We start from the raw sequence: 25,471 nt of genomic DNA, 5'->3' as shown, positions 1-25,471 counted from the left end.
GATTTTAAAAATGCATTAGTAAATATTATGCTAAATGAAAGTAAGATGAAATAAAAATTAACTAATGCTTATTAAATAAGATTGCCAAATATTAATAAATAGGCTATACTGCTCGTTCTGTAACTGATAAGCTTCTTAGTAAAGTGTTAGTTTTAATTGTAATTTTATAGGCTATTTCTATTTTTTCTATTTTTAAATTATCAACCGACGGCCGTTTATAACATTATTATTAGTCTTATTTAAAAGAGTTCCCTTTGCGATTATGTTTCTGAGAGTTATTTTATTTACAGTTTTTCTTCAGATCTGATGTGTCTCAATTTTAAGCTGCTTACATATGCTATATAATGTGCTCCACTTGTGTTATAATTTTAAATAACGCATTATCTGCATATCATACCGTTGCAATCAGAATTATTAGCCCCTCCTTTGATTTTTTCTTTTCTTTTTTAAATATTTCCCAAATGATGTTTCACAGAGCAAGGAAATTTTCACAGTATCTCTGATAATTTTTTTTTTCTTCTGGAGAAAACCTTATTTGCATTATTTCGGCTAGGATAAAAGCAGTTAAATTTTTTTTTAAAAAACATTATAAGATCAAATTATTAGCCCCTTTAAGCTATGTATTTTTTCGATAGTCTACAAAAAAAAACATTGTTATACAATAACTTGCCTATTTACTCTAACCTGCCTAGTTAACCTAATTAACCTAGTTAAGCCTTTAAATGTGACTTTAAGCTGTATAGAAGTGTCTTGAAAAATATCTAGTAAAATATTATGTACTGTCATCATGGCAAAGATAAAATAAATCAGTTATTAGAAATGAGTTATTATTATGTTTAGAAATGTGTTGAAAAAAATCTTCTCTCTGTTAAGCAGAAATTGGGGGGAAAACAGGGGGCTAATAATTCTGGGGGTTTAATAAGTGCAAATGTATATTCAATGTTTACATATGACTCTTCATATTTCTTGTAAGTTAAGGTCTAAAATTTATATTCAGAAGCACTTTAGAACATCATGAGTTTAATCATTTCAATGCTGTGAAGTTAATTTATGTGACAAATAACCATAAACACCTGCAATGTTTCTTAGAAATTGTTTATACATTAGAAACGCAGTGGAGAAAATCCATGTTGCTGTAAATTATATAACTGCTGCTGACTGTTTAAAAAAACATCTATGGTTTACCTTTACATTTATTAATTATTAGAAGTTATTGATTTATTTGAACAGTCAATTCCAAAAAAAGCAGAAAGCCTTGGAAATATTGGACCAAAGCGCCACCTGGTGTCCACAAAAGGCCAGTACAAAACACAATACTATTTAGCTGTAATGCACTCCTCCTAGATCAGGGGTGCCCAAACTTTTTCGTATAAAGGGCCAAAAATCAAATATCATTATAAGCCATGGGCCAAAGGTAAATCTACCAAACTATATAACATTAAAGTTGCCATGGGTAATTTTCTAATATATTTCATAATATTAAAAAATAAGTTGAAAAAACATTACTTTAAATTGTATTAACTAATGCAGTATAACATTTAAAATGATAACTCATTGCAATAAAAACTTATAACAACAGTTAACAGTGCACTTCAGTGCTGAATACACTAGTCAAGCAGAATCTGCCTTTGGCTTGATTTACTCACCAATGTCTCTACATTGTCCTCAATCCATCAGGTGACAGTATGAAAACTTAAGCTAAATAAATTTACAATATTTAATTCATTCATTCATTTTTTTTCGACTTAGTCGCTTGATTAATCAGGGGTCGCCACGGTGGAATGAACCGTCAACTTTCCCAGCATATGTTTTACGCAGCGGATGCCCTTCCAGCCACAACCCAGTACTGGCAAAACAATATTTAATTGAAGCATTTAACTCCAGTTCATTTTAAACATTAAAACAAACAAACTAAATCTCTAATCAATCTCTAAACCATCCTCATCCTTCTTCCTCTCATCTCAGATGGGATGGCGGGCCAAATCCAAGGTTTCCATGGGCCAACTTTGGCCCGCAAGCCCTAGTTTGGGCATCTCGGTGCTAGATCATGCATCGTACATTGAAGTGTCACACCTGTTTTGTTTTGTATTGTATTGTAGAAGGCCACACCTCCCACCTCCTAATCCTAACCCCAACCATATACTGTCGAATGAGGGGATGCATTTTTTGGCATTACACCTAAAGAGAGTGAAACGGTTAATATTCTGTACCTGGAACTGTCCACCAATTAATTCAAAATAAGATCTCTGAGAAAATTGATAAAATAAGATAATTGATAAATAATAAGTGTAGCCATTTGTATTTACTTAGATGCAAAAAAGTGAAAAGTTTTAAGCATAAATTAATTGGAAGATTATTATTTCGGCAGCACAGTTTATTGTTTTTTATAGCATGTCATATTAGAAAAAAAAAACATCAGAATATGTTTTTATACAACTCTGAATATTCTGTTAAATAAAGATTTACATTTTCCATTAGTCACTTGAAGGGACTATAATGTGACCTGGCCATTAAATGTTTAAAAAATGTAGTAATCCTCATGCTTTTATAGTAACAATATTTTAAAAATCTGAAATCTATCAGGCCTATTTCCTGGTTAATCTAATCCGATACCCTTACGGACGGGATTATTATTTATCAATTCTGAACCAAAGTCCCCGAAGGAGAACCAAAGAAAAACAATGCTGAGAGTTTCTGTCTCTCATCATATTTTCACAGTGTTCTCTTACATCTCTTGGAGGGAAACAAAAAGGCTGTGAGGCTTTTTCTAGAGAGGATCTCACAGAGTGACACTGACACACACTTTTATCAGTCGATTCAGATAGCAGAGCACTGGGCTGAGAGGCGCCGTCCAATACAGATCCTGCAGAGACAGATTAAAAATAGCAGGAGTGAACAAAAGAGTGATAAACAAGACGTCAGGCTTTATAAACGCACAATTGTCTCACCCCAATCCAAGCATGAGGATGTGTGTCAACACCAGAGAAGGCAGCAGTAACTTCAGCAAGTCTTTGTCGATCTCCTTGTCATCTTTGTCTGTGTTAGTGTTGCATTTTCTGTTCCGCTTTGGCCGTTTAATAATAAATGCTGTGGGTGGTATGTTTTCTGGCCGACTGGACCAGTCACTGATCCTTGCGACAGCTTCGGCTTCCTGTTTGCTCTCCGGCACAACTTCCCCCTAGAAGAGAAGGTGGAAAGGTTAACAATGCGTTCAGATTATTGCTCATTTTACTACTACTGATGTCTAATCAAACTCTGTTAGTGTGTGATTCTCTTTTATAAAAGCATGTTTACAGGTGTACACATGGTGGGAAAATTAGATCTGGGTCATTTTGGGGCAAATCAACCAATTTTCAGAAATATTACTTATTTTTTAGAAAAAAGATGAACATAAATAACAATAAAAGACAAACTTTTACACTGCAAAAATGATTTTCTTACATAGATTACATTGCAAAAATTGCTTTTAGTTTTTGTCTTCTTTCTAGTCCAAATATCTAAAAATTCTTATATCAAGAAGCATTTTCTAGGCCAGCAAAGCATAATGGCTAGTTTTCAGAAATAATATGCTAATATTAAGTAAGTTTTTCTTTAAAACAAGCTAAATAATTTGCTAATGGGGTAAGCAAAATAATCTTGTCTTTTCTTTTGATATAAGATTATTTGGCTTACCTCATTGGGAGATTATTTTGCTTGTTTTAAGGAAAAACTCACTTCATTTTGGCATATTATTTCTTAAAACAAGACATTATGTTTTGCTTGTCTAGAAAATGCTTCTTGATATAAGAATTTTTAGATATTTAGACTAAATATTTAGTTTAGACTTGGCTTAACCTTCTTCCTTATTTTTAATAGCAGGCCCGTAGCCAGCCTGGTGAAAGGGGTGGTTCTTTTTTTCTCAAAAAGTGGACCTTTTTGCAGTAATACACCTGCAGTTTCTAGTTAACTATAAGATTTAAATACTGTATTTTAGTGAATTGTTTTGCTGGATTAACTAGTCAGATGTCATCATAACCACACTTTAATGATGTAATACAAATATTTCCTAAAAAATTGCAATTAACATTTTTTAAACAAGACTAATTTTTAAAACACAAATTTATTACATCATATATCATTAGGAAAAAATAGCAATCTGTTAAAGTTTTAAAGTAAAAAAACTGTAGCCTACTATAATTTATTAGACAAAAAAACAAAGTGGCTAGCACATTCAACTGTCCTCAGTCACAATTTGGCCATTTCAATAAAAAAATTATAATTAAAACATATAAATATTATTATTATTATTATTATTATTATTATTATTATTATTATTAATAATAATAATAATAATAATAATAATAATAATAATAATGAATTGTTCTGAATCTTTCTAGTCTCATCTACATTCATCTGTCTCCATATTCTACTGCATCCCAGAATATTACACAGCCCCAAAAATGTAAAAATATATATTCAATATATTTAATATGTTTTTGTCCACCGCCGAACGCAACTCGCCGTGACGGAAATTCCCTTCTGTGTTCAGTGCTCCAATGAGATGTGCTCTCTTCAGCGCTCACCATGACAACGAGACTCACAGCAGTGACGTCGCATTGTAAACATTTGCATCTGCATTCCTATAAAGCTTGTCGGTTCTCTCTCAGCCTTGTCAGTTCGCTCGGTGTTGCTGTTGTACTTGACCAAGGTGAGTTCAATACCTGACGGTACGAGTGGAGCCACGCCAATCTCACGAAGTCCGCTTCGTGAAGCTTCACTCGGGCCCGTCTGTGCTGTAGTTCCTTGCGGTTTGCGTACATAAACGCAATATCGCGAAGAATATTACGTGTTTGTTGCTCGAAATGTGCCGCCGAGCAACATTCCAGTGAACACTGGCACGGACTGGCGCCCGGTTAGCTCGTGCACTCCCTGGGGCGAGGCGGCTTGTGAACCCTAGGCAGGGATCAATACAAGCCGTGAGGACCCTCAGGGAAACACGGGAGGCCGGTAGTGGGACCCCGCTGCGAGGGTTATGGTGGGTGGGAGCAGCGAGGCCCACTCATCGTCTATTTTAAACTATAGTTTCAAACTTTAGTTTACTATAGTTTAAAATAGAAACCATGGTAACTGTAATGTTTTAACTCTATGTCTGGCTGTTGTAATGTTTTGCTTTGTTTTTCAGCAGAGTTGTTGAGCAAAGAAGGACTATTGAAGACAACCGTTGAAGACAACCGCGGGTTATATTCATGAGCGCGCGCATTATAATGTTTCCGTGCCGTTTTCTGAAAGTTTATCTTGTTTAGATAAGTTTGCAGGTCAAACAAAATAAACTATACTCTTTCTAAACACATGTCTCATGTTTTATTTGTCTTCTACAGCAATACACTGTCATATAAGTCTGTTGAATGCATTTGTATGCAACATGGTTTGACAATAAAGTAGTCTAACAAATAAATAGTTGTTATAACTGTACCTTCATTAGTCAACATTTGGTGTAGGTAATAAAAAGCTAATCAAAGATGTCCTCAGACATAATGGTAATGTTATGGTTGTTACATAACTATTTATTATTCTGTATGTTTAAAACCAGCAGAATATACTATATATTTAACATGTCATGAACTTACTGTTATTCAAACATTTGCATCTCTTTAAGCAAGAGACTGGCTTTTGCAGGTAATCCATGTTTTGCTATTTGTGTGTGTTGTTTTGAGAAATGCACTTACTGTTTTGTAAATTTTAAATCTGAGAAATGTACCAAAGCGACTGAGAAAAACTGGAATACAACACAAGTTAATGCAAAGACAAAAAGTTTGCAAAGACAAAAGTGTGTATGTTTATTTGCACATATTCTTTTATAAAAAATAGTAGTATATACATAATTGGATTTGACATTTTTTGGCTTGATAATTAATACTTTATAGTCTACTCATTTTGATGTGGCCATGATAGTACAAAAAAAAGAGAGAGTCATGTATTGTAAAACAGATATTTCTAAAAATCCATAGTGGAATAGAACATCACAACCATGGTTTCTGCAGGTCACTATTTCAAATGTATGACTTTTTAAGTTTAAGACTTTTTTTAAAAACCATTTTGAATAAAATTTTAGTCTTATACAGGACTCCATGCTAAGGATGTTTTAATTTTATTTATTTAATTTAGCACAAGTCTATTGGTTTAATTTTGGAGATCATCCTTAATGTTCAGTTGTGGCCTGTATTTATTTTCAATGTATTTGATTACCATAAAGGAGTCAGAAAGTTTAACCTGGTGCTATAAAATCAGTCTGTGTTGTTAATCTAACGAACTAATCTAATACGCAATCCTATGAAAAAAATTAAAGGCTAAGGTCTTTTTATTTGCATGTTGTTGCTTTTTATGTAACTACTAAGTATCTTTATTTACTGTGGGTTATGGATAAAATATTAATTAATTAATCCTATAAGATTTAAATACTGCATTTTAGTGAACCACACTTTAATCATGTACTAAAAATATTACCTAAGAAATTGCAATAAAAAAAATTTAAACAAGGCTAATTTTTAAAACACAAATTTATTACATCATATATCATTAGGAAAAAATAGCAATCTGTTAAAGTTTTAAAGTAAAAAAACTGTAGCCTACTATAATTTATTAGACAAAAAACAAAGTGGCCAGCACATTCAACTGTCCTCAGTCACAATTTGGCCATTTCAATAAAAAAGAATTAAAACATTTAAATAATAATATTAATAATAATAATATTAATAATAATACTACTACTACTAATAATAATAATAATAATAAAACAATTATAATGAATTCTTCTGAATTTTTCTAGTCTCTTTGGTAAAATAAAGTACAATTGAAAATTCCTGGATATCAACAACAGCCAAAATATATTCAAGTTAATTTAATATGGTCAGCTTTTGGTGCTTCACACCTTTTTATTGCTCATTTTTATTTCAGAAATAAGGTCCAAGATTTAGAATAAAGTTACCTGTAAAATGTTTTCTCTGTTTAAAAACAATACAGAAGTGAAAGAAGACTTGTCTTACATCAGATTATAGTCCGACAGAGGATTCCGTTTGGTCTTAAAGCCTTTTTCGATAGATTATTTTCATTACTTATGATGGCATAGCAGTCAAAATAGGACAAATGAGCTCATGTATGGGACAAATTCTGGACCTTTGTCAGTGAGGGTGGGTCTTTCGAACCCCCCTGGCTAATGGTCTGAAAAGTTAGAACATGTTTTATGTTTATAGTAAACATGTTTTAATAGAATTGTGGCTGTAAAAGCGCACCTACAGGTGTTCCAGGCGCAGGGCAGACTTTATATTAATTTTGTCTAAAAATTACTAGACCTGTCCAGTTTCCTCTGAAATGCATCACAGATCACCTTCTGAAGTGGTTTGAGCGATCGGATATCTGATCAGAATAAAATGAATGAAGTGAGCTAACAGCCTCATAAACACACGTGACAGGAATAGCGCCTTTTGCTGTGAAGTGACATCTGACGGCTGAGGACTCCGCTTGCCATTAAAGCCTTCGTCGGACAGTTATTTTAAAAAAATAGTGTCAAAATTAGGGAAAAGGGAGGCAATGTACTGGACAAGTCAATAAACATACAGGATGTCCCGGCTAATGCGGCCAGTTAGCCTAGAACCTCATGGTTAGGGGCAGATTTTCATCTGTTAGGAAGTACGTAACTTTAGCCTTACCCTGTTTGGCAGTCTTTTTGAACATATGTTCAATATTTTGCGATAATGACGCCGTTGCCTGCCTTTTTTGCCTCTCTTTTCGACCCATAGCGTTACTCTGTATGGATAAAGAGCATAGTTCTAAGCTCTTTGGTATGGATGTCGCATCAAAGATTCAAATATGACCACTCAGTGGGTTATGTTACGTGACTCGCGGCTTTGAGGCCATAGTTATTTAAAATTACACTTTATTACAATATATATTAAATATAATTATATTAATTATATAATAAATATATTATATAATATTAAATTACATAAAAAGGACAAACTCTGGACCTTTTGGCCGTGGGGTGTGGTTCGTTCGAACCACCCGAACCCCACTGGCTACGGGCATGTAATATGACTATCAAATGTTAAATTAACATCTAGATAATGCAATATTAGAAAGGTTTTATTTATAATGGCAAAGTTATAACCTCATTTTACCTGTGCAATGGTGTGTGTGTTGAAGACAGCTGTGTTAATGAGGGGAGGTGTCTGGACACGTCTGGGACTAGAAGGAGGAAATAAATCACAAAAGCCACTTTATTTAGAATCATCACTGAATTTCTCTAAAAGTCTTTAGGACGTTTGCACACTACCTGCTACAGTGAGAGCTTGTTCGTGAACTACTGCTGGATTCCCTCTGTGCTTCCAGAAGCATTTTCTCCAGATCCATGATATCAGACAGGGCTGGAGTGTCCTCGCTGTGTTCACTACTTGAATCGAAATGAAGCTCTACCCATGAGTCTGGATGGAATAAGAAAATAAAGGTATTGAGAGCAAAGTCTTGAGAGATGCAACTTCCATTTATAAACACTTTTTAGAGAATAATGAACAGCTTATTTCGTCTTTCAGATAAAGATTTGCATTAACCATACATGCTTTATTACCCTTGATGTTAAAAAAAGCTCGAAAAAAGATCAAAACCCGTCATGTCGTTTGTATGTTAGTCAATAAATCTCAATATAATTCGTTGAGAGAATATGGGGTCACTGTGAACGCCTTTTGTGCGTCAACAAACATTTGTACTAACAAAAATAGAGCAAGCGTTTGTTTTAGCAAACAAGGAGCTGCTGACTTGGCAGTATGACACAGACTTCTGCATTGTTGAGATTTAACGTTATAACAGAAACACACGATTTGTATAAAAACCAGGAATACGAATAAACAGGTCACTGCTACTTTTAACACCCCTGTTGTTTTCGGTAGCTGTTGATGCTGGTTTATTATCTAATCGAGCCAAATTGCACAACTTACCGTGCAGACTTTCCTCCTTAGGAATAAGTTTTTGCGTTGACATTGTTGTTCTTTTCAATGTTGTTCACTCCTCTGAATGTAGTGTTTCCTTAATGTTGCTTGTTTGTTTGTTTCTGAACAGAAGACAGTAGACTAAAGGCTATACGTGCTGAAAAACATAGGGGACAATATCGCGCTCCTGGAAAACACTGACGAAATCTTTTGTTTACAGACTAACGCTGCGCTCTGATTGGCCAGTCGCGAAACCAATCATTTCATCCTACGTGAGTCGAATATAAACTCTGGCGCGAATACAGAATGCGTGAATTACACAGGTTCTCTCACAAGACTATTTACATTTGCACAACAGTTAATGCATTTCTCAAAACAATTTGTCATTTTTGCACATCATAGTAGCACATTCCCTCCAACAAATTGTAAATGCTTTTGGACATGCATCAGCTGCTTTCACACAACTCTCTGCTGTTTTATAACATTATCATTTGCTTAACTAAACTTGTGAATGCTGAATAGTCATTCCATATTAAACTAATAGTCCTCAATTCATTACTTGAGTCATTACACACAGAAATGTTGAACTAGTTGTCAAAATCTGTCAAGCAAATTTTATAAAAGTTTTAAAAGTGGCTTTGGTGCATTTCTCACAATACTATTTACATTTAATGCATTTCATGTTAGTGCATTTCTCAAAACAATTAGTAGAAACTACAAAACCTTGATAACCTGCAAAAGCATGTTTCACAAGCACTCACAAGTTTAGCTAATTTTGACTGACATGACATAAGCGAATGATAAAATTATAAAACAGCAGAGAGTTGTATGAAAGCAATTGATGCATGTCCAAAAGCATTTGCAATTTGTTGGAAGGAATGAGAAACTGCTACTATGATGTGCACAAATGACTAATTGTTTTGAGAAATGCATTAATTGTTGTGCAAATGTAAATAGTGTTGTGAGAAATGCACCAAAGCCACTGAGAAAAAAACTGTAAGACCATGCAGAATCTGACGTACACTACTGACCGACTTTATTGTTATTAGAGAAACATTTAACGAGTAACTTTTATTCTAAATCTCAGACCTTATTCTTGAAACAATAAAAATGACCAATGAAAAAGTGTGAAGCACCAAAAACAGCCTATAGTAAAATTTATTTTAATACTAATTAGGTTTCAGTTGTTATCCATGAATTATCATATGTACCTTTTACAAGAAAAACAAGAAAAAACATGAAGCTCTATTATTATTATTATTATTATTATTATTATTATTATTATTATTATTATTATTATTATTATTATGTTTTAATTGTTTATTATTCAAATAGCCTAATTATGACTGAGGAAAGTTAAATGTGTTGGCCAGTTTATTATATCCCTAATAAATGACAATTGGCTACAATTTTTTTCCTAATGATATATGATGTAATCATTTTTTTTCCATATTTCTTTATTCTAAATCTTTAGGAAATATTTTTTGGTACTTTAAAAAAAGAATCCAGCTAAAATATTGAACTTTTATACCTATAAATAGAAAATGAGGTGAATAACTGCAAAAAAGTCCACTTTTTGAGAAAAAAGAACCACCCCTTTCAGCAGGCTGCCTGTATAGATAGATGGCTATCTATGGTTAACGTAATCGTCAGTATGGAAACAACAATAATGAAAGATTAATTAAAATAGATTCATTCTTCATGTAACAGTCACAGGCTGGACAATATTGGTGTTCATAAAACTATAAAGCATAATCTCAATAAAGTAATAAATAAAATTTTTGGCAGATACATGATTTTTTGTTTGAGTAAGTGTAGTTCAGGGTTTCAATCGTTTCTGTGTTAAATAAATATTTTAATGTATTTTAAGTTATGTTATTACATTTGTATACTCAGTATAGAACTGCATTGTATTTGTATTGTACTGTATTTATTGATTGTATTTAAATAATATTTTTTAATTTATTTGAATCTTTTATCTGATTTGCATGTATTATGTTATATTCTTTGGATAAATATTTTAATAATCCAGTTTTAATCTAATTTAATTAACTAGCTGTTTGTTTTATAATACTATGTTATTATTATTGTTGTTATTATATACTTTTGCTCCACTTGGTGCTAACGACGGCAAAGCACAGACTGTTAAAAATAGCAAAATTTCTCCTGCTTTGGTAACATCGCGACAACACTATGTTCAAGCGAGCTGCGAGAGTGTGTCGTCACATCCGGGAAAAGGTCGAGGCGACGAGAACGAGAGGAGATACAAACGCAACAATAACGGCATTTCTTTTTACGAAAATACTATCGTACATGGACACTTAAATACCCAAAGCCATCTGTTTTTCATATAAATATTGTACTCGGAATATTTAAAGGTAAGACTCATGTTACAGAACAATCCTCTATTCCTGTTTATAAACATAAACATGGCTTCTGCCGAGCGCGAGGCCTTTCGCTCGCTTTATACATTAATCGCTGCTTTGCATATAAGTTGAAACTAAAACAAACGCTTTCTGATATTCAGTGAATGGGTAAACAATTGTAATAAGAGAGGAGTATTTAACAATTAAATATTGAAATATGTTCCCTTTAACGTGTAAAGATCATAACAGGTTACTTACGACATCATAAGCGAATAAATAGTAAATTGTAATATACGAGTTATTAATATACCAATAAACAAACGGGAGTATTCTTGTAAAAACTGTTTAGGTAACGTTAGGATTTAGATAATAAAGATATTAAACAACAGGTTATGAGTTTGCAACATTATAAGAATGATGAGATAAGGTGGATGTTTTGAGGCATGTTTCACTTGTCACATTAAAAATGTTTGATTTTTCAGATGTCTGAAGAGTTGATGAAGCAACTGAGCAATTATAAAGCTCAGCTGCAGCAAGTGGAAGCGGCGCTTTCTATAGATCCAGATAATGAAGATCTGCTTAAACTACAGAAGGACCTTCAGGTTTGGGGCGCAATTATTCAGTATTTGTGAGACATTACTAGAGTTGAAGGGAAATTTAAGTTTTATTATTAAGGAAATGTTGGTTTTATATTCACACATTCAGAGTTTCTCCTTAATAATATATTTCAGAAAAGTATGCTTTGCAAATTCTAAATAGGGAAATCATATTAGCAATCAGTGTTGAGATACTTTAAAAAAAGTACAAGATTACAAATTACTGATTACTACTGGAAAATTGTAGTCTGATTACATTACTAATTACTTCATGTAAAAACTAATCAGATTACTAATTACTTTACTTTGAAGTTACTTTTAAAACATTTAAAATATACCTATAAAAATACAAAATAAACTGCAGCTCTTTCAGTAATTTAATATTCACTGAGAAGCATTACAATGGGTTGATCACAGCAGCTTGACATATTCAAAAGACTTGGAGTTCACCCAAAACTTAAAATTCTCTCATCATTCACTTGTTCCAAACCTGTCTTTTTTAACACAAAAGAAGAAATCTGGATACCTGTAACCACTGACATCCATAGTATGAAAAAAAGCACTGCAGTGTCTGTGGTATTTAGTCTATCTAAATGTGTATATTTCAAAGCATGAAGCTGATCGGTCATTTCTTGTCACATCACTGGCAGTTTTTAACTGAGTATGCCTGGGAAATGGAAGTGCTCACAAAATGCGCTCCCAATATGAGAGCGCATTCAAAAGGCGCAATATGCGAACAGCCCCATAAGCAGCTACGTTTCTCTTAATATACAGAAGACACATTCACTCCTGATCCTGCACAAAAATCCAATTTAGCCTGTTTAGTCTGAGTTGGGCCACCGTGTTTTTGGGCGCCGGTGTCCTCCTTGGCGACAAGTGTTGTCATAGAATGCTTCTGTTCAAGTGCTTAAACAAGTTGCTGGTCAAGTTAAAAGGAGTCAAGTTCTTTAAAGACTGGATATAGACAGCATTTCACAGCAATACTTTTGTTTTTACTCTCAATGAAGTCAAAATAATGTCTGTATTTCCACTTGAAGAAGCAGACACTCTGGGCAGCAAACATTTCAGCTTGCGTTGTCCAGCTTTTTAAAAGCACATGCTTATTAACTGACATTGCAGCAGCAAACGTGATTTAAAAGAAGCATTTTTTTCTTCCAAAAACTATAAATAACGCAATTACATTGACTTTAGTAACAGTAACCAAAATACAAAAAATTTAAATGTAATTCATTACATTACTGCGTTCTTCAAAAATGTAATTAGTATACAGTAATTAGTATAAAGTTACTGTGAAATGGGTCACACCCAACTCTGTTAGCAATTAAAGAGTGCAAAGTAGTGTGATAAACAATATAGGGACAATGTCACTGGTTGTCACTGTTAAAAAATGAACCAATGTGCAAATATAAAACCAACTTTTCCTCAATAGTTTTATAAGGACCTTTATACTTTGTGTGTTGATTGCTGTTATTCAGTATGGAAACAATAGACTTGGTGTAGTACCCTGTATTTTGGGGGTCCAGTTTTTTTCATTTGGGGTGTGTTCACACTTGATCAGTTGAATTAAAACAACCTCTGGGTTATTTGCTGTTCATTTGAGTACATGATGGGAAAGCTGACTTCTGGATCAACAGAGCCAGACCTCTGAAAAGACAGGTGAACATGAAGTCAACATTTTTGATACGTTTTTAAAAATGATTATTTTCACATTTAGTTAGGCATGACAATGGAGACTATAGACAGGAAAGTGTGGGGAGCAGAGAAAATGTTGATGCACTATCCATAAGGACATTGGCGCTGACAAACTTTGGGACAGTTTGACTGATCTTTTAACCCAGGGATGCCCAAACTTTTTCATATGAAGGGCCAAAAACCAAATATCATTGAGAGCCGTGGGCCAAAGGTAAATACACCAAACAATTTTACATTAAAGCTACCATGGGTAAATTCCTCATTTATTTCAGTATATTTTAAAATAAATAACAAAACATTACGTTAAATTGTATTATCTAATTCAGTATAACTTTAAAAAATATAACTTATAGCAATAAAAAACAATCACATTTATAACACATTGGAGTTCAATGCTGAATACACAAGTCAAGCAGAATCTGCCTTTAACTTGATTTTCTCATCAACATCTCCGCATTGTTGGGTCTGATTCATCTACACCATTTAATTGAAGCATTATATTTCATTTTACTCCATGTATGGACAAGTCTCACAGGACCACAGTGCTACATAACACAATCATAAATATGAACACAACACTGGATGCTAAAGCGATTTTAAACTTATGCATAACTAACATACTGCAGCGGTAATCTAACTATACATAAACTATACACATAATCTAAGACAGACTCTACAATTACTTTTACAGACAACAATGTTGTGCAAAAGAGGTATTTAAGGTTGAAATTCTCAGCTGAAAAAAAATCACGTTAAATTGCAAAATATGCATCATCAATGCCGTTTGTTTTGATTTATCTTTTCCTTTCTATTCTATTCTACAAATGACAAAATAAATATATTTGGGTTGATATTTTTGGTCCGAACCAGACAAATCAGCAAAACCGAGCCAACTTTGTAAACACATCCCAAACTGCCTTTGTGGAAAAGTAGTACCTGAAGAAGTACCTGATTGCCTCTGACTTGATGAATAAAGTGACTCTTCCTGTAAGTCTAGTGATCAAATCATTGCTGTTCTGTATTACTATAGGAGGTGATTGAGTTGACAAAAGACCTGTTGACATCACAGCCAGCAGAGGGTACTACCAGCACCAAAAGCTCAGAGACGGTTGCTCCGTCTCACAGCTGGAGGGTCGGAGACCATTGCATGGCCACCTGGAGCCAGGATGGACAGTGAGTATTACACAAACACACTGATGAGAGGTATATTGGGGAATTATGTTGTTAAAGGGACAGTTCATCAGTTCATCAAAAAAGTTACCATTTACTCACCCTCAAGTTTTTCCAATACTTTTTCTTTAGTTTCTTTTTTCCTGTTAAACACTAAAAATTATTTTTTAAGCTGAAAACTGGTAAATAAACACCCACCACAGTATAAAAACAATTACTATGGAAGGCAATGGTTACCAGTTTCCATCATACATCAAAATATTATCTTCTGTGTTCGACAGAAGAAAGAAACTCAAACAGGATTGAGACAACTGAAGAGTGAACAAATGATTAGAAACCTTTCATATTTGGAAGAGCTGCCCCTTTAAAAGAGCAGGGTGGGATTGTGGTCGGCTGCATTTGGACATGCCAGAGGGGTTGGATTGTACATTTGTACTCACCTGCTTACAGTGGTGTGTGATTGACAGGGTGTATGAGGCAGAAATTGAGGAGATTGACAATGAGAACGGCACAGCAGCTATCACCTTTGCTGGCTATGGAAACGCTGAGGTGATGCCTCTTCATGTGCTCAAAAAAGTGGAGGAGGGCCGGATAAGAGAAGATATAGATGGAAAACCCAAATCCAAGTAAGTAAATGTTCGAGTTGTATGGAAATTACGTTGCATATAATAGAATTGCAGTGTTGTAAGAAAAATTGTGGGCTGAGTTTCATTCAGAAATGATGAAAAATGGGCTGTTGGTAGACCCAAAGTATATTAAAAGATGTATGCACATATGCTAGAGTAGGGCTGAACAATATATCGCTTTATCGATATCGCCATGTGATTGTTCGCAATAGTCACATTGTGAGTATTCGCAGTGTTGAGTCTGGATTTTAATTTATCATTTTGCAAGTATTTTTTTTGAGGGCTGTGACCGTGTGATGTGTTTAAAAGCGTTCAGGCATAACAAATTGTACCATTTGTAAATAATTTGATTGAATTATTTATAAAATGAAGACTAATACAGTATTATTTTACATTTGAGCATTTAATCAATGTATACCTGAATACTGATAGACTCCTTGGAAAACAATACAACGCTGTTTATTTAATTTGTATCTTTTTCTTTATTGAATTTATCAATGCTTGTAGATTGTTTATTATATTTTATGCACACCCTTAATCATTCCAATCAATGTAAAGTAATATATTTTTCCAAAATAGTTAATTAATTCATCTGGTGAAATTGTATTCATATCACCATATTTATCGCAGAATAAAATAATATGGCAATGTTAGATTGTTCCAATATTGTGCAGCCCTATGCTAGATTATACATGGACATATTTCACAGATCCAGTGATTTTTATTTTTAACAATTTTTTTTTATACTCTATTGAATGTGCAGCACTGCGCAGTTGTTTAATTCGAACCAAAACAAAACAACAGGAAAAGATATCCTGCTTTGTTTAGTATTCTAAGAACACATCTCTGTACTTTCAAACATGCATTGAATAAATGTAGTACTTTCTGATGTACTTGCATAAGTGCTCATTGAATTGATGTTTAATGTTTTTCCTTTTCGATTTGTTCCATCCACTTTTTATGCGCATTTTGGACATGCACATAAAAATCAGTTGTTGGGAATGCCAAGATGCGTATCAATTTTAAAAAATATGCATAAAAACATGCGCATAACTGAGTAGGATACACATTTTTTTGATAAGAAAAGATGCGCATAAACTACAATAAAAACACATTTACCGAACAAATTCCAGTATGTGCCTTAAAAAAAGTGGTGATTTTGTTATTAGAGATCATGTGATGATAAAAATGTGTGTAAATGGATAAACCAGCAGGCTGAGCACATTATTAAACATCGAAAATGTTGTTTTGGTCATTCTAAAATGCCTTAACCACTTCAGTATTAGTGTTATTATATTATTAATGACCTCCACAACTGTCAAGAGCATCTGTGCTCCACGTCTCACACCTTCAAACGCCACCACATCTTCATTGTGTGTCAGCATTGTCTTCTGAGGCGCAAGCTTCTCCTACGACAGCAAATTATGATTTTACTTTTGAAATTTGGTGCCAGTTAATCAGGAAGTGACGAGTTGGTTCTCTTTGACTTGTTAGATGGAAACGCAGCTTTATTCGCACATCTTTTTATGCAATATTCTTGTTTTGTGCATAAAGTTTATTTGGATGTTTGGATGGAAACATAGCTTCTCTGTCTTGTATAGGCATGGGCCAGTAATCTTGGGTAAAAGTACTGTTTTCTGAATCGCGGGCTGTAGTTTTTTAATGTGGATGGTCCTTTTGCTGCTGGATATACTGTTGCTCTAAAATGAAAAGAAATTAATAATAAAATAATTAATAAATAAAATATATTCCTTGACGACATGTTGAAAAATAAATTACTTATGCTGCAGGAACGATATAATATAACAGAGAAGTTTATTAGCTTTAAAACCGTGACCTTCTAAACTGCGGTAAACCTTGAAACATGTTATCGTCCCATGCCTAGGTTTAATTTGCAATCTTCAATCACGGTACAACATAATAATTTTGTGTATTGGACTAATGGACTTTCTCTCTTAGCTTTTACCTTTGGCATGTGCAGTTGTACAAATATAAAGTCATATCAAGTTTTACAAACAAAAGTTTTTGTACGTTTGTGTTTCTGATGTTTTGATTTTTGTTTAGGAAAGAGCTGCAGGCAGAGCAGAGGGAATACAAGAAGAAAAAGGCCCAGAAGAAGGTTCAGCGCATGAAGGAGCTGGAGCAGGAGAGAGAAGATCAGAAATCCAAATGGCAGCAGTTTAACAATAAAGCATATTCCAAAAATAAGAAAGGACAGGTGGGTATGAGAGGAAAATGCTCACTAATCATGCTGTTGTTGTCTTTTAATCTTTTCTAATGTTCATGTTGCTTAATCTTTCTCTCTAGGTTAAAAGGAGTATATTCGCTTCTCCAGAGAGTGTGAATGGAAAGGTTGGCGTCGGTACATGTGGAATCGCAGATAAACCCATGACTCAGTACAATGACACTTCAAAGTATAACGTCAGGCACTTAATGCCCCAGTGAAGTCCCCTTGTGTTCTGTCTGTTCGTCTATAATCACCCATCATAAAAATGAAATAAACGAAAGCCCACCTAGAATTCATAAACCATCAGATTTGACATTGAATGAATATAGTAACACATTTCCCTTTGTTATATTTCCACTAATAGTGGGTGGTGTAGTCTGTGGATGTTGGAGCTGTTCTGTACTGAACGAGTCTCTGGGTGTTGTAACTTAAGCATCAGTCCTCAGTGAAGGACAGCTCTCCTGGTTAGTTTTACAGGTTCTCCTCAAGCTGTCAGGACCAGGTTTCTGAACGAGTGCTTGAGGGTGTGAACTGTGCTTGATCGATTTTATAATGTGTTGAACAAATGTATACAGAAAGCACTGGCCTCCCTCATACTTAGTCCAGGTAGGGAAGACTGATGCTGTTGAACAGATTAAGTCATCTTTTGGTTTGTTTTGCTCTGGCCATCGCCGTGTCTAATAAGCATTTTACTGCGGTCCATTTGTTGTTACATTTGCTTTTCAGTTTTCTATATTTACATATTTGAGAGGAATAAAAATTGATTTGTTGACATATGTAGAAGAATTTGTAATTATTTACTTGATTAAAAAAATAATAATTTGAGGAGAAGTGTTATAAAATTCATTTTAAGCTGTAGCCAGGGTATCCGTGGGGTCTTAAAAACTTTTAAAATGTCTTAAATTTCAAACACAAAATTTTAGGCCTTTAAAAGTCTTAAATTCACTGAAATGTTGTGTTCTATGTCTTAAATCATTTTAAACAGGTCTTAATTTTCCTCTGTCCAAGTAAAGCTGCCCAATCAAACCAACATCTATCCAATCACCAACAATCCATCTCAATAAAATCAGAGAACAAAAACTTAAAACAATTACGCCACTTTTCATGATAATAACAGAGAAATTTATCCATTTACATGATCTTCCATTCATACAAAAACTATTTACAGAAGTAAAGTGGAGTAGACGTAATATGAAACAAGGTTTTATATCAGAAACACATTAGGTTAAATAGAAGTTATACTCAATCAATTTGGACCAAAAGCCAACAAATATATGTTTGTTTATTTATGTAATTGCATCCATAATAAATATATTATCAACAATGTTAAACTTGTCATTTAAAAAAAAAAGAAATATTCTGAAAAAAAGTGTATACAACTAGAGTTTCCAAGAATTGACACATTAAAGCAGGGGTCACCAATCTTGGTCCTGGAGGGCCGGTGTCCCTGCAGGGTTTAGCTCCAACTTGCCCCAACACACCTGCCAGGGTGTTTCAAGTACACCTAGTAAGACGTTGATTAGCTTGTTCAAGTGTGTTTGATTAGGGTTGGAGGTAAAATCTGCAGGACACCAGCCCTTCAGGAACAAGTTTGGTGACCCCTGCATTAAAGTATGCCGCTAAGAAATAACTATTTTTTTTTTTTTTTTCTTTTTGCAAAAGAATCCATTGAATGCCTAAAATTTCATTCATAATGGTCTTAAAAGGATCTTAAAAAGTCTTAAATTTGACATGATAAAACAGAAGAAACCCTGTGTTGCACACTTTTATTTCACAGCCGTTACATTACATTTACACACATGACCATGAAACGCTGCAGATTACAAAAGCGGTATTTGAACATGGAAGACAAACAATGAGAAAACTGAAGCATTTATGACAGTCCTTCCAAAAAGGAAATTCGATGCCTAGAAATTCCATAAACTATATATATTTTTAAAATATTACTCTATTATTGGCTTGAATACCTATTGACTGAAACTTCGATTCCCAGATGTCTATCAAACAGATGTTGTGACAAACAGAAAACAAAGTACATAGATTGTATTCGTTGCATTTGCATCTGACTTGATTTCTCACAACTTGTGTGTGTTTTCAAGGTTTAGATGGCGCACTAATAGAGTTAACACATTGTTAATAGACAAACAAGGTCAGGATTTCTGCTAAAATCTGTTAAAAATTTGACATTTTAGGTTGTTTTCCATTAAATCATATCATATACACCCCCAGAGCGCTTGCAATATATAATTCGAATTTTGTAATCCATCCATAGACACCATAATTGTAATCTAATTACAAGTAATCGATTTTTGGAATCTGATTTTGTAATCCAGAAAACTTGTAATCACTTATTTCCCAGCCCTGATTACAATGAATGGTGTATTTAATAGTTTTGTATAATACATATTTATCAATATAGATTTTGGTAACACTTTATTTTGATGGTCCATTTGAGTATTAGTAGTCTGAATGCTTAATATATGCTGATACTGCTCCTTCAACAGACATTTAACTGACTATAAGAAACTGTCAATTTACACTAACCCCGACCTAACAGTCTACTTATAATCTAATGTGAATTAATTGGCATGTAGATATGCAATATAACTTAAATTCAACAAACGGACCATCAAAATAAAGTGGGTTTGTATAAACAACATATAACATAGACCGCTGTTTATAATAAAACTATGACTTGAATAACAATGCGATATCAACCACAACTCCATTTAGAAACCAAGCAAGTGAAAAATAAGCTTCATATCACACTGAATGGCCATATCACATCTAATATTCCAGGATCCATTTGCACACCGTCTTTCATATTTTCAGTCACCTGATTAAATCAGCATACAACATCAATTAATCTACAAGCACAACGCAGAGCCATCAACACATTTCTAATACTTCTCATGTTCAGGATCTGTGGATATGGACTGGAATTCCTCCTATAGTGCAATATTTTATGTTTAAGTGTGCATTATGTGCAGTTCACTAACATTTTAGGCATTTTAACTCTTTATTGTCTAGTTATTAATATGGCTTTACCAAAAAAAAGTGTTGAATTGAAATATTCTGTTTAATAACCATACACACATACAAGTCATTGCTTTACTTCTGATGTTTGTCTCTCCATAAATCCTTGTGTTTAACACCAGGATCCTCCTTAAACTACATTACCCACAATCCCCTGCACTGTCGGAAAAGTTAACTCAGTCCTTCTTGGTTTCCTTTTCTTCCTCTATCTGCATTTCTTCTTGCTTTTTCTCTGTCTCTGTTGTCTTCTCCTTTTCTCTCCTTTCTTTCTTTTTGGACATGCGCAGGAAGGACGGCGTGCGAAATTTCTTTTTCTTCTTTTTGGGCGACTTCTGCTGGCTTTCGGAAGAGCTGGTGACTGAGATGTTGTTGGCGACGGTGGTGGTGATTGAGACCTGCATTTCCTTAGTGAGGCTGAGCTCAGTGACCTGCAGAGTGAGATCTTCATCCTGCGTCAGGTCATCGCCATCACTGCTCTGCAGAAGAGCTGAGAGACAGTCTGAGGACCAGAGGAAAGACCGTTCAGCCAGAGAAATCATCAAATCTTCTATCAGTGTGATAATTTGCTGGTTTAATCCTAGCCATTAGCTGAAAAGACACAACACGAGGGCATCTTTACCTCCTCTTTCAGGACTCATGAGCGGCGAGATGGACAGTGATATGGTGGAGCCATCATATGTGGTCATTTCTCCATCGGTGAACTCCTCATCTGCTTCTGATTGAAGAGCTTGTATAGAAAAATACACGGGTTATACATTTTGTTTTGAAGGCCGATGTGGATGGTGTAGTCTTGCTAAACATAGATTGAAAAAGAACACAAAATCAGTGTTTCTCAACCATGTTTCTGGAGGAGCACCAGCTCTGCACATTATCCATGTCTCCTTAACCAAACACACCTGATTCAGATCATCAGCTCATTAGTAGAGACTGAAAGACCCGAAATGAGTGACAAAGGAGACATCCAAAACATGAAGTGCTGGTGGTTTTCCAGGAAGGTGGTTGAGAAACACTACATTAAATCATATAGTGCTGTTAAACGATTAATTGAGACTTACTGAATCATATAAAATATTTTTTTATTAGCATATGCAAATAATATATACACGCATCCATGTATGTACGTCTATAGACAATATTTATATATAATATCGCCAAAGAGGAGCATCAGCAGATGTCCAATATAAAAATTGGTCCGTAGATCCAAACAATAACTACAAAAGACCAAAGTTAAAATCCACACATGATTATACAGCGCTTATATCACCTTAAAATTCATAACTATTCTATCAACTTAGGCCATAGAAACAGGGGCATGAGTGCAAAAGTATGGAACAGAACCAAGACCTATAAAAAGATGATGCCCCCCCCCCCCCCCCCCCCTTTAGACTTCAAAGACACCATAAACAACACACATATACACTTCATTAGTATTTAGTACTATTTGGAAGGTCATTATATACTGTAAAACTGCATTATAACTGTTTGTATAGTCAATCCTATGCACAACTCCATAACATTTATAATTTGGACTGTAATGTAATAATAATGTGCACTTTTTCTGCTTTGGAACGATAATTATTATGAAAAGCACTACACAAATAAATTTGAATCGAATTAAAAACATTTTTGAGACAGCTGCACGATGGTGCAGTGGGTAGCACAATCACCTCACAGCAAATAGGTCGCTGGTTCAAGCCTCTGCTGGATCAGTTGGCGTTTTTCTGTGAAGTTTGCATGTTCCCTCGTGTTCACGTGGGTTTTCTCCAGTTTCCCCCCAAAGTCCAAAGACGGTACAGGTGAATTGGGTAAGCTAAATTGTCCATAGTTTATGTGTGTGAATGAGTGTGTATGGCTGTTTCCCAGTGATGGGTTGCAGCTGGAAGGGCATCCGCTGTGTAAAACATATGCTGGATAAGTTGGCGCTTCATTCCGCTGTGGCGACCCCAAAGTACTAAAATGACTAAGCCGAAAATGAATGAATAAATGAACATTTTCGAGACAAGGCTCATCCTCAGTGCGAAGTTCATTTGAACACACCTGAACCTATCAATACTGTAAAAAGCATCATTAACATTCTAATACAAACACAGGCACCAAAATATAACACCATAACAAATTCATGTCATTTATTCAGTCATTCATTTTCTTTTCGGCTTAGTCCCTTTATTAATCTGGGGTCGCCACAGCGGAATGAACCGCCAAGTTATCCAGCATATGTTTCACGCAGCGGATGCCCTTCCAGCTACAACCCATCCCTGGGAAACACCCATTCACACTCATTCACTACGGACAATTTAGTTAACCCAATTTACCCATTTTTGGACTTGTGGGGGAAACCGGAGCACCCGGAGAAAACCCACGCCAACACGAGGAGAACATGCAAACTCCACACAGAAATGCCAACTGACCCAGCCAGTGCCAGAACCAGCGACCTTCTTGCTGTGAGGCGATTGTGCTACCCACTGCGCCACCGTACTGCCCTATTTCAAGTCAATGAAACACAATTCTGGCATCAATGTTTTTTAAGATTATATTTATATTCCTTTCATAGTTTACAATGTGAATTTCAAAAAATAAAGTTCAGTAAATAAATATATATTTATAAAATTACTTATTGCTGTACTGACAGATTTGTAACTGTTTAGGGTTACTGGTCGAATACACATTTTAAATGCATACAGTACATTACTTGTAATATTATAAAAGTTTCACTTCGGAAAAAAGTATTACAGTATTTTTTTAAATCGTATTGACAATGAATTTCAATGAGGCTGCAGTTCTGTCACCTTTTATTCATTGCTGAATGTACCTGATTGGCTGTTCTTGTTCTCCACAGTTTGTGTGTATGCCTGCAGATCTGCTTCTGATTGGTCGAAAGGGTTGGGCGGTAGAGTAGCTGTTTTCTCCTCATCCTCATAGATGAATGCCTGAAATTAATTGCAAAAGCATTGACTGACATTTGTTTCTCAGTTATATACATGTTATTTTTCCCTTGACATTGGTTTTGGACTTATTGACATCTATCAATAGAACAAAAAAAAGGTGAGTTGTTAAATTTTGAGTCAACTAATAAATGTGAGGGGACTTTTAGCTTGTCGTGATCTCAGCATGAAGTCACATGACGTGAGGTCCTGTGTGGAGTATATAACAGCTTTTTCTAGATTGCTGATGATGTGACTGGAGGATTATTAATGTGAGTGTCTTCATTTTAAACGCCTGTCAAAGTTCTATGAACTATAACAGCGGTTAAGAGCACTTTTGAAGGGTATTTATTTGGGATGTGTGTCTGTGGTGGGGTTTATTGGTGTGGTTACGCACTGGTCCAGGAGGCTTGTCAATAACAATGTCTGCCAGCAGTTGAGACTTGGGTCCAGCTGTCATCAGATCTGCTCTGTTCTGTTCTCGAATCTAAAGCACCACAAATAGAGCAGTGCTTTAGTGAAGTGAACACAATCTGTGGACACAGTCTGTTCAGTCTGCCTTCTCTTTTTTCAGTCACACACACATACCTTATTTCTTTTTTCCAGTACTTCAGTGGGGTTAGTATTAAGCGGGACAAACTGGTTGGGGTCCTCAATTTTAATTGGGGTGTCCTTGCAGCTGCCTGATTCTTCTGACTTCAGCCACTGAAAAAATAGATGAAGTAATTTGTAATTTGCCCTTTTTTCAAACATATTCATGTTGTGGTAGATTTTCCATGGATATTAGCGTAGTCGTGCTTGGGGAATGTTAAAAACCTATAAGTGTTTTCATTTGTGATAACACAAAGTAACATGCTTATGGGAAAAATACAAGGGAACAACATATTAAAGGAATAGTTCCCCCAAAAATGACAAATTGCTCATCATTTACTCGCCCCTAGGTGGTTCCAAACCTTTATGAGTTTCTTTATTCTGCTGAACACTACAGAGGATGTTTTGAGGAAAGATGAAAACCTGTAATCATTGACTTCCATTGTAGGATTAACTGTAGAAGTCAATGGTTACAGGATTCCAGCTTCATTCAAAACATCTTCTGTGGAGTTTAACATGATAAAGAAACTCATAAAGGTTTGGAAAAAGTAAAGGGTGAGTAAATGATGACAGTATTTTTATTTTTGGGTGAACTATAATAACTGATGGGTGACACGGTGGTGTAGTGGGTAGCGCTGTCACCTCACAGCAAGAATGTCACTGGTTTGAGCCCTGACTGGGTCAGTTGGCATTTCTGTGTGGAGTTTGCATGTTCTTCCCGTGTTCTCGTGGGTTTTCTCTGGGTGCTCTGGTTTCCCCCACAGTCCAAAGACATGCTGTAGGTGAATTCGATAAGCTAAATTGTCCATAGCGTATGTGTGCATGTCCTGGTCCTCCAGGTTGGGGGTTGAGTGTTGGGCTAACAATTATTTATCAGGGGTTGCCACAGTGGAATGAACCACCAATTATTTCAGCATATGTTTTATGCAGCGGATGCCTGTCCAGCTGCAACGCAGTACTGGGAAATACCTATACACTCTGCCATACACACACACACACACACACACACACACACACACACACACACACGCACACAGGGTTTCTGCAGGTTTAATCAGGTCAAATTTAAGACTTTTTAAGACCTTTTAAAACCATTATAAATTAAATTTTAGACTTATACAGGGTTAAATACTAATTATTTCTAATGGCCCGGTCGGTTGCCATTAGTTGGCGGTTCATTCCACTGTGACGACCCCTGATTAATATAGGGACTAAGCTGAAAAGAAAATTAATGAATGTTGCTCTGTTATTATCATGAGGAATTGTGTAATTGTTTTAGTTTTTTTCCC

The 25,471-nt window shown here is 34.9% G+C and overlaps 3 protein-coding genes across 4 annotated transcripts in view; 1 reads left to right on the top strand and 2 right to left on the bottom strand.

Annotated features, from left to right (window-relative positions):
* Positions 1 to 2,353: 2,353 nt before the first annotated feature.
* bnip4 (BCL2 interacting protein 4) lies at positions 2,354 to 9,177 on the bottom strand. The gene is made up of 5 exons (XM_056477544.1): positions 8,967 to 9,177; positions 8,309 to 8,456; positions 8,154 to 8,220; positions 2,949 to 3,178; positions 2,354 to 2,863 (listed from the first exon to the last, which is right to left on the bottom strand). The coding sequence occupies exons 1-5, from the start codon at positions 9,007 to 9,009 to the stop codon at positions 2,818 to 2,820; spliced, it is 534 nt and encodes a 177-aa protein (XP_056333519.1). The 5' UTR covers positions 9,010 to 9,177; the 3' UTR covers positions 2,354 to 2,817.
* A 2,006-nt stretch (positions 9,178 to 11,183) lies between these two features.
* Positions 11,184 to 18,406, top strand: smndc1 (survival motor neuron domain containing 1). The gene is made up of 6 exons (XM_056477683.1): positions 11,184 to 11,335; positions 11,806 to 11,925; positions 14,642 to 14,784; positions 15,249 to 15,407; positions 17,472 to 17,625; positions 17,715 to 18,406. The coding sequence occupies exons 2-6, from the start codon at positions 11,806 to 11,808 to the stop codon at positions 17,850 to 17,852; spliced, it is 714 nt and encodes a 237-aa protein (XP_056333658.1). The 5' UTR covers positions 11,184 to 11,335; the 3' UTR covers positions 17,853 to 18,406.
* A 977-nt stretch (positions 18,407 to 19,383) lies between these two features.
* Positions 19,384 to 25,471, bottom strand: part of add3b (adducin 3 (gamma) b) — a 30,898-nt gene continuing 24,810 nt past the window's right edge. For both annotated transcript variants that reach the window (XM_056476912.1, XM_056476911.1), the window contains exons 11-15: positions 24,180 to 24,296; positions 23,989 to 24,078; positions 23,480 to 23,597; positions 21,290 to 21,397; positions 19,384 to 21,169 (exon numbers count right to left, since the gene is read on the bottom strand). In XM_056476912.1, coding sequence (XP_056332887.1) covers positions 20,847 to 21,169; positions 21,290 to 21,397; positions 23,480 to 23,597; positions 23,989 to 24,078; positions 24,180 to 24,296 — 756 coding nt within the window. In that variant the 3' untranslated portion in view covers positions 19,384 to 20,846. The remainder of the gene's footprint in view (positions 21,170 to 21,289; positions 21,398 to 23,479; positions 23,598 to 23,988; positions 24,079 to 24,179; positions 24,297 to 25,471) is intronic.

This window comes from Danio aesculapii, chromosome 17, assembly GCF_903798145.1.
Source record: "Danio aesculapii chromosome 17, fDanAes4.1, whole genome shotgun sequence".
NCBI classification, from domain to species: domain Eukaryota; kingdom Metazoa; phylum Chordata; class Actinopteri; order Cypriniformes; family Danionidae; genus Danio; species Danio aesculapii.
The sequence above is the reverse complement of the archived record's forward strand: the minus strand, read 5'-3'. Positions and strand labels throughout refer to the sequence as shown.